Source organism: Hippocampus comes, unplaced genomic scaffold (genome assembly GCF_001891065.2).
Source record: "Hippocampus comes isolate QL1 unplaced genomic scaffold, H_comes_QL1_v1.1 scaffold390, whole genome shotgun sequence".
NCBI lineage: Eukaryota > Metazoa > Chordata > Actinopteri > Syngnathiformes > Syngnathidae > Hippocampus > Hippocampus comes.
This window is the reverse complement of record NW_017805083.1, coordinates 58,864-67,926: the sequence shown is the minus strand read 5'-3', so window position 1 is coordinate 67,926 and position 9,063 is coordinate 58,864. Positions and strand designations below refer to the sequence as shown.

At 41.6% G+C, this 9,063-nt stretch overlaps 3 protein-coding genes across 3 annotated transcripts in view; all 3 read right to left on the bottom strand.

Annotated features, from left to right (window-relative positions):
- The window catches only part of ciarta (circadian associated repressor of transcription a), a 4,060-nt gene extending 857 nt beyond the window's left edge, over nucleotides 1-3,203 (bottom strand). Inside the window, exons 1-5 of the mRNA XM_019865372.1 lie at nucleotides 2,985-3,203; nucleotides 1,504-1,826; nucleotides 1,312-1,387; nucleotides 513-591; nucleotides 269-422 (exon numbers count right to left, since the gene is read on the bottom strand). Of these exons, the coding sequence (XP_019720931.1) occupies nucleotides 269-422; nucleotides 513-591; nucleotides 1,312-1,387; nucleotides 1,504-1,824 (630 nt within the window). The 5' untranslated portion in view covers nucleotides 1,825-1,826; nucleotides 2,985-3,203. The remainder of the gene's footprint in view (nucleotides 1-268; nucleotides 423-512; nucleotides 592-1,311; nucleotides 1,388-1,503; nucleotides 1,827-2,984) is intronic.
- Nucleotides 3,204-3,716: 513 nt separating this feature from the next.
- On the bottom strand, nucleotides 3,717-4,830 carry LOC109513125 (28S ribosomal protein S21, mitochondrial-like). The gene is made up of 2 exons (XM_019865345.1): nucleotides 4,702-4,830; nucleotides 3,717-4,161 (listed from the first exon to the last, which is right to left on the bottom strand). Exons 1-2 carry the CDS (start codon nucleotides 4,782-4,784, stop codon nucleotides 3,981-3,983), a joined length of 264 nt encoding a protein of 87 aa, XP_019720904.1. The 5' UTR covers nucleotides 4,785-4,830; the 3' UTR covers nucleotides 3,717-3,980.
- Nucleotides 4,831-6,119: 1,289 nt separating this feature from the next.
- On the bottom strand, nucleotides 6,120-7,233 carry LOC109513133 (28S ribosomal protein S21, mitochondrial-like). The gene is made up of 2 exons (XM_019865356.1): nucleotides 7,105-7,233; nucleotides 6,120-6,564 (listed from the first exon to the last, which is right to left on the bottom strand). Exons 1-2 carry the CDS (start codon nucleotides 7,185-7,187, stop codon nucleotides 6,384-6,386), a joined length of 264 nt encoding a protein of 87 aa, XP_019720915.1. The 5' UTR covers nucleotides 7,188-7,233; the 3' UTR covers nucleotides 6,120-6,383.
- Nucleotides 7,234-9,063: the final 1,830 nt, after the last annotated feature.

Here is a 9,063-nt window from a genome sequence, read left to right as displayed (position 1 = left end):
GGGAAAACTTGCTCTAAAAATGAATGACACCACCCGGGCCCAATAAAAGGCTGAAGTGCGCACAGTCGCTATTTTAATACATTCAAATTTTACTTTTTCACAATTTATTTTCTGGGTGTTCTTTTAAGTTATGTTCAAAGTTGAATTTGGGTAGTTGAATAAATAATTTTCTGCTGCTTCTTCTTCTTCTTCTTTTTTTTTTTTTTTTTTTTGTCCAAAACGGCCCAATCCTACATATTCTGTCGACAATAACAAGTATGGTGCTCACCTTGACTGGCATGCTGAGCTGATTTTGGCGCCAGGGAGTCATAAGTTTGGGGGTGAAGCTTTGGGCTAACGTGACCGTGGGACGAGGTGCCACCTGAGGGAACCAGACTTTCAGCATCCCCTCAATTTGCAACAAGTTGCGCAGATATCGCTCCCTGCAAGCAAAAAACGGGCAAGAGGGAAAACGCATGAATGGCAGCGCTGGGGCTGACGACATCATCAAATGTCTTATTGGGCTTCCTTACCCCATTTCAGGCCTCTGCAGAATTCCCAGAATCCTCTGCAGTCTGTCCATGGCGACACTCTGCTGGAAACTGGTTAAACCTGCCACGGGAAAATGCACGTCAAGACTCGGTCACCGCTTTTGCAATTAACTGAAATCAGTGATGAGAACGAGATTTCAATGGAATGTTCAGAATTAAACCGGACAGTGCAGATTTTGGCCACTTGGGAGCAGTGTAACTCACACATAATAATGCCTTCGTCGACATTTCTTACAGCGCCTTATATGTTCAAATATCTGTTTCAATGTTTCGAAATACCATGACGCCGATGCTAGTTTTGTTCGCTCTCGATCATGTTTCGCATGATGTGTTAGCTACCCTCGTCATGGGTGCATGTTAGCATTACGCTATCTTACCTTTGTCTGGCAAAGTTATGTGGTTTGACTAAACACACTATGTGAAATTCCATTCGGACTATGTTTAGTTTCAAGCTTCGACAAGGTGTGGCGATAAACGGCTCGAAGCCAGCCCGCCTGACGAAGAAAGTTGACGCTAAGCCGCCAAGCTGCTTGACGTTGTGAAGTTTTCTGCCGAAATCTCATGGCGGAGACTCGTCACCCAAATTACTACTCGCAAAATGAGCCAAAAATCAATGATCAAATCGGCCAAGCGGTGGTTTGTATTATGAAAAAGTCAAAGCTGGGTCTCTCGGAAGGTGAGCAACCACTGCACTTGCATGATGTTCTACAAGTAAATGTGATGGATCAAGTCAACCTGCCTTCTAACAAGTAGTTATTTGTATGCCGGTGCAAGCGCATACCTTTGTTAAACCTGCCAGTTTTAAGGCCATGAAGAAGATCCATCAGAGGACAGATGAAGCTGTGCAAATCCGTGCACTAAAAAAAAATAGAGAAATTCTTGTGAACATCCACTCAGTGGAAAACAGCCATCAGATTTAAAAAAATAATAATAATACATTTTAAAAAAGGTGCACATTTCCCCGAGGACTAACTTTCTGAGTGAATGCGAGGTCTCCTGCTGAAGGTGATGATGAAGCACCAGCGGGAGCACCGGGAGAAAGGTGATACTTGGCTTTCCCGCCAACATGGACCTTGTGGTGGGCTCTCTTGGACCTTGAGTACATCTTATCCAAGCGACCTCGGAAGCATCCCTCGTAGCCCGAGAAGACCTTACCGGGCCCCAAGTCCTCCTCTCCTTCCGACAAAATGTCGCCTTCATCCTCAGTCAACTCGCTCTCACTAAGGATGTAGCTGAGGGTGGACGGATGCAGGTTGTAAGGTGGCCACTGAGAAGACGCGCCCAACGGATTCATATCTGGACGTAAAAAAGTGAGGAAAGGTCAGGAAGAAAACGAGGCCATGGCCAAGGCGGATTTTTTTTTTCATTTCAGCATTTGCCAGAATAAAACGTGGATATTTTCCTTTGTCGTGCCTCAACAGCAACCTTTAAGTTATTTCGTCACTGCACTCACTGTAGTTGGTCATTTTTCAAGGGCATCAGATACAGTGTTGACTCCAACTGTTTTGTTTTTATATTGAGCATCGCTGAAGAGTTCACTTTAATTCGAGAGTCGACAGACTATGTCCCAATCGCAACACAGGTCAGAGCTTCAGTGGAATCGCAACCAATCGGCGCTCACCGTGGAACAATAAGATAATTCTCTATTTGGATCAAAATGGGACTTTTTTTCACCCTTATGTAATTCAAAACAACTTACAGCAAGTAGGTGGCAGAGTGAGGAAGGATTACAAAACGTTATGACAACATTTATTGGCAAGAAAAGAGTCACTACTGGGTATGCGCACAAGCCCAAAAAAAAAAAGCACGCCAAAGCATGAAGGACAAACACATCAAACTTTACATTTAAGAAAACGATATAAAATATAATCGTGCGCGTGGTCAAAATAATGCCGCTGACAGGTTAAGAAAAAAAAAAGAAGAAATATGTTTATGGTACATACCCATTACAACAATCACAAAAAAAAAAAAAACTGCGAGGATGGAATATTGCGACATGTTATTTAGTCGGGACATTGATACAAATGTCCCACAGTACAATATACGGAACGTGTCTATTTACGATTAATGTCGATCATTCGTGGACGAAATTTCAAGAACATGCTTCTATCCACGTGCCGCAAACTTTCGGCGTCACGTTCCATGAGTCACGCTCAAGTGGGTACGTAACAGATTTTTAAAACCTATTTTAGTAGTAAACTTATATACATATGTGTGTGTGTGTTTAATGAAAAGCGAATGTCAGGCAAGATTATCAACAACGCTATGCTGAAATATTTGCTTCCCAAAATGTACTAAAGGCAAACCGACATACAGCTTCGGTTCGAAAGGCGTGACTGATATAAATGACACCGTCAAGTAATTATTTCACAGAGACTTTGCATGGAAGAAGGACGCTGCGTTTGCATGCGTCAATCAACTTTAACTTCGCATCGTATCATTTGAGAGTCTTACCTTGCAACTGCACAATTGGGTTTCTGGAAATGTGGATAGCGGATTCCAAAAAAATAAATAAATCAAGCCAAAGCTCCCGAAATACAAACAAACAGCTTCTAAAGAAAACTACGCGAATTGAAACTGTCGCCGAAGAATAGCAGTCCTGTCTTGTCTTGTTAATCGTTGGTTGCAACGACTGTACAGTCAAGCCAACGCTCAAGTACAACTCGAGCAATTGGGAATACACGTGCGACGTGGGTACACAACTCGGATTGGCTGACAAATTCCTGGCTCCGACCTCATTTGTTGGAAGGCGTGACCAATCGGCAGGCTTCTCGAGCTGATTGGCTGACAAATTCCTGGCTCCGAGATCATTGGTTGGGAGGCGTGACCAATCGGCAGGCTTCCTCGAGCGGATTGGCTGCAGCTCCCGCCGCTGCACGTGTCGCGAGTGTGGCCTCGTTACGAAGCGACTGTCACGAGGCAGCCAGCCTGCGTCGGTTGGCTTGAGACGCAGTTTGCGGGAGTTGGCAAGTAACGAAGTACAAATACTTCGTTATTGTATTTGGGCAGATTATTTTGACTTGGCGACTTTTTATTTTGTCAGTCATTCAATATGATATCAATGGATTAAAATGTCAGTTTGGTATCCAGCTGTATTATATACAATATTTTTGGGAGCCGATAATTAATAAATAAATAAAGAACATAACCTTTGCGAATTTTTATGCCGAATAAGTACGCGGCATGCATTTTTACCCCAAATGCTTTATATACACAACAGATTAGACAGCGTTCATAACATTTGCAAGAATCTGTTTTCCAAGGACACAAATGTTTGTGTCATGACAAAGAAGGCGGGACAACATATTTCCTTGTGATGCAACGTATCCCATTCTTTCTATCCCTTCACTTGGTGACACAAATATTGGGCTGAGTTTCCTTTTTGTTCCACCTTTCAGACTCCATTTCAACCATTCCACCGTGAACATCTTCTTATCAGTCGCCTTTTCACTAAGAACCAACCCAGGGATCCGTTCTGATTGTCCTGGAGATGAAAGCAATTTTCCGGGCCATTTCCGTGTCATAGATACGCTTGCAGTTCTCGTAGTTCTTCCGCTGACGCTCTCTGCAGGGCTTCTCAAAGTAGCGCTTGCGCTTCACCGTCTCAATGATCCCATCCTGGGTCAGGACCCTGTAATACAGTACAGCTATCATGACTCTCAATGTCAGAGGTAAACGATAAAAACTAAAATTATCACAGTTTCATTTTGTTACAACTTCTAGGAATTTACAATGTTGGAAACCTTCCATGGACTGCTGAAAAAAAAAGGAACCGAAATACACTATATTAGGGGGCCATTTTCTATCACAATCTTGGCTCACATAACACTTTATGCACTCGGATATCTATGCTATTCCTCTTGTGTGTGTGTGTGTTAATGGTTAAATGGGAGTTATTAACTTTTTGCACTTTGTCGGAAGGTGCTTTGTATAGTTCTATCCATTGACTGGAATTCGTTTACGGGGTGCAGCTGACACATTCAATATGTCGGACGTGCTTACGTGTGCCGTCAATGGGCCGACCCACTCGAAACGGAGTCTATTTTACGCAGGCGCAGTTGCCTGACATTGAGCGGAAGGGTACCTTAGCTCACGTTAGCTCGACACCACTAAACAAACCGCTCGATGGGAAGTTTAGCGGATAGAAATATTACAAAATGATAAATGTTACCTGTTGAGATGTTTGTACGCCGCATCCACGTTGCCATCTTGAACCATCACTGTCCGGGCAACGAATCGAAGATGTCTCGCCATGATAAATACCAAAGGGTAGCAAATATGATAGCCGTGTAGAAACACAGTAGTGTTTGATCTCAAGTTCCCCCCTGTCCAACAGATCACGTTTATTAAAGTGACGCTCTCGTTATACTGTCGGCAAACCTCCAGAGGTGCCCCTGACAAAACAAAAATATACATATTGCAATATTTTGGAAGATATCATGCAATACATGAAGTACTTTAGTTTTACATATGCGATTCTGTATTTATATTCATGAATATATATTCAATACATGCCTAGACCATATTTGTGTACAGTATAACGTGTTGCAATTGTGACCAAAAAGGGTACTACGTGTATATTTTTTACATATAATACCGTCTGTCTGTATATTTTACAACATATTGCAATCTTTAATTATATATATATTTTTTAATTACATAATCAGATATAGTAGTAGTATAGACTTCATCCTAGCCCCACAGGAGTTTCATTAGGACAGTAAATGTTTTGAAACGTATTTTTTTATTTTTATTGTTCTATGTCTCGTGTTCTCATGCTCAAATAAATATGATAAGTGTAAAAAATTGATTCATAGAACTCAGGTAATAGAAAAATAGAACTTGGTCCATTCTCTACGTTAGTTTTACCCTAACCGTGTCACGTTTCGGTTTGTGACCAACAGGTGGCACTGTGGGGCTTTTCCCCCTATAGCTGCACACCTGTTGGTAATTTGGTAATTAGAGCTATAAAAGGACTCCCAGCCCGACCACTCACTGTCGGGTCATTGTTTGCTCTCGCTACTGTCATGTTCGTTTGTTTGCTGCACTCAGGTTTGTTTTAGTCATGTTTTGGGGTTAATTGGAGTAAATATTTTTGTCATACTTTTTTATTTTTAACCGTATTATGCAATGAGTCGCATAATCTTATGTTACGTGGCCAATCGGCAGGCTTCTCGAGCTGATTGGCTGACAAATTCCTGGCTCCGAGATCATTGGTTGGGAGGCGTGACCAATCGGCAGGCTTCCTCGAGCGGATTGGCTGCAGCTCCCGCCGCTGCACGTGTCGCGAGTGTGGCCTCGTTACGAAGCGACTGTCACGAGGCAGCCAGCCTGCGTCGGTTGGCTTGAGACGCAGTTTGCGGGAGTTGGCAAGTAACGAAGTACAAATACTTCGTTATTGTATTTGGGCAGATTATTTTGACTTGGCGACTTTTTATTTTGTCAGTCATTCAATATGATATCAATGGATTAAAATGTCAGTTTGGTATCCAGCTGTATTATATACAATATTTTTGGGAGCCGATAATTAATAAATAAATAAAGAACATAACCTTTGCGAATTTTTATGCCGAATAAGTACGCGGCATGCATTTTTACCCCAAATGCTTTATATACACAACAGATTAGACAGCGTTCATAACATTTGCAAGAATCTGTTTTCCAAGGACACAAATGTTTGTGTCATGACAAAGAAGGCGGGACAACATATTTCCTTGTGATGCAACGTATCCCATTCTTTCTATCCCTTCACTTGGTGACACAAATATTGGGCTGAGTTTCCTTTTTGTTCCACCTTTCAGACTCCATTTCAACCATTCCACCGTGAACATCTTCTTATCAGTCGCCTTTTCACTAAGAACCAACCCAGGGATCCGTTCTGATTGTCCTGGAGATGAAAGCAATTTTCCGGGCCATTTCCGTGTCATAGATACGCTTGCAGTTCTCGTAGTTCTTCCGCTGACGCTCTCTGCAGGGCTTCTCAAAGTAGCGCTTGCGCTTCACCGTCTCAATGATCCCATCCTGGGTCAGGACCCTGTAATACAGTACAGCTATCATGACTCTCAATGTCAGAGGTAAACGATAAAAACTAAAATTATCACAGTTTCATTTTGTTACAACTTCTAGGAATTTACAATGTTGGAAACCTTCCATGGACTGCTGAAAAAAAAAGGAACCGAAATACACTATATTAGGGGGCCATTTTCTATCACAATCTTGGCTCACATAACACTTTATGCACTCGGATATCTATGCTATTCCTCTTGTGTGTGTGTGTGTTAATGGTTAAATGGGAGTTATTAACTTTTTGCACTTTGTCGGAAGGTGCTTTGTATAGTTCTATCCATTGACTGGAATTCGTTTACGGGGTGCAGCTGACACATTCAATATGTCGGACGTGCTTACGTGTGCCGTCAATGGGCCGACCCACTCGAAACGGAGTCTATTTTACGCAGGCGCAGTTGCCTGACATTGAGCGGAAGGGTACCTTAGCTCACGTTAGCTCGACACCACTAAACAAACCGCTCGATGGGAAGTTTAGCGGATAGAAATATTACAAAATGATAAATGTTACCTGTTGAGATGTTTGTACGCCGCATCCACGTTGCCATCTTGAACCATCACTGTCCGGGCAACGAATCGAAGATGTCTCGCCATGATAAATACCAAAGGGTAGCAAATATGATAGCCGTGTAGAAACACAGTAGTGTTTGATCTCAAGTTCCCCCCTGTCCAACAGATCACGTTTATTAAAGTGACGCTCTCTTCTGGGAAGAGGTATGCTCATATCTGAGAGTCCCACATAATGTTGAGAGTCAAAAAAGACTCCAGAGAGCATACCGATTACACCAGGTCAGTAGTTTGACAGATTTTGTTGAATCAATTAGGAAGGACTTTTCTCACTGTTAACAGCTTTGGCATTTTGATCTCTAGAGTGCATTCAAACTGTCTGAGCAACCAGTGATTGTAAAAACATACAAGTCAATGCAAGTGTCACGTTTCGGTTTGTGACCAACAGGTGGCACTGTGGGGCTTTTCCCCCTATAGCTGCACACCTGTTGGTAATTTGGTAATTAGAGCTATAAAAGGACTCCCAGCCCGACCACTCACGGTCGGGTCATTGTTTGCTCTCGCTACTGTCATGTTCGTTTGTTTGCTGTACTCAGGTTTGTTTTAGTCATGTTTTGGTTGCTGTTATGTTTTATCTTAAGTCATGGTTTTTGTTTGTTACTTTGGACTTTGTTTTGGATTTAGTTTTCTTTGTTTTAAATACACTTCTTCGAATACACCCTGCTCCTCCCTCCTGCCTGCTTTTTGGGGTCCACCACGCAAACGTGACAAACCACCATTAAATGGCAGTCGCTTTCGTTGGCATGTTGTGATTTGAAAAAATGACCAAATATGGTCAAAACTACATTTACCAGAATGCCTAGCGCCTTTTGCGCATGCGCATAACAGTTATCCCAAACCAACCAACGAATCATAACGCCGTATTTCGCGCCCGCGCTACGGTGAACATGTCGGTCCGTAGAGACTCGGAAAAGGAGCGGAACAACTTCATATCAATTTTTTTTATATGGGCGCAATAATCAAAACTTCATAATATATTTGGAACGCTGTATATTTGCAGTTGTTTTTAGTTCTAGTAACTTCTAGCTGATGCTTGACTATTTTTTTGCAGTTAAGAAGTGGTCAAAAAATCTTGCTCATGTATTTTTTTCTACATCTGGGTGTTACAGGGTTAATTGGAGTAAATATTTTTGTCATACTTTTTTATTTTTAACCGTATTATGCAATGAGTCGCATAATCTTATGTTAATATATTAAATAGGTGTATTGTTTGAACATTTTCTTTTGAATGTAATTTTTTATAACTTAAAAAATGTTTCTCTTCTTCACACAGAGTTCTGTTATTCAAGGTCTTTGGGGTAAGGTGTTGGTTCAGATGATATAAAACACAAAGTGCATCATTATTATTACATTTTTATAATCATGCTCTTACTTTTTTTTTTCTCTAGAGGAAGAAAAGAAAAGTCCTGACGACAGATATTTTGCAAGCGATAGTGGACGTGAAAAGATTGTGTGAAGACACTAATTTGGCCAACAAACAATTCTGGGGAGAGATATGCTCATATCTGGGAATACCAAAAAATGTTGAGAGTCAAAAAAGACTCCAAAGAGCATACCAATTGCACCAGGTCAGTAGTTTGACAGATTTTGTTGAATCATTTTTTTCTCTAGAGCAAGACCAGAAAAGTGCTGACAGCAGATATTTTAGAAGCTATGGTCCACATTAAAAGATTGTGTGAAGACACAAATGTGGCCAACAGAGAATTCTGGGAAGAGGTATGCTCATATCTGAGAGTCCCAAATAATGTTAACAGCCAAAAAAGACTCCAGAGAGCATACCGATTACACCAGGTCAGTAGTTTGACAGATTTTGTTGAATCAATTAGGAAGGACTTTTCTCACTGTTAACAGCTTTGGCATTTTGATCTCTAGAGTGCATTCAAACTGTCTGAGCAACCAGTGA

What these genes read in the sequence shown, in the direction of transcription:
- LOC109513125 (XM_019865345.1), bottom strand. Translation starts at nt 4,784, where the DNA reads ATGGCGAGACATCTTCGATTCGTTGCCCGGACAGTGATGGTTCAAGAT. An exon ending in GCGTACAAACATCTCAACAG is followed by an intron (nt 4,162 to 4,701) that starts GTAACATTTATC and finishes ACTGTATTACAG; the next exon opens with GGTCCTGACCCAGGATGGGA.
- LOC109513133 (XM_019865356.1), bottom strand. Translation starts at nt 7,187, where the DNA reads ATGGCGAGACATCTTCGATTCGTTGCCCGGACAGTGATGGTTCAAGAT. An exon ending in GCGTACAAACATCTCAACAG is followed by an intron (nt 6,565 to 7,104) that starts GTAACATTTATC and finishes ACTGTATTACAG; the next exon opens with GGTCCTGACCCAGGATGGGA.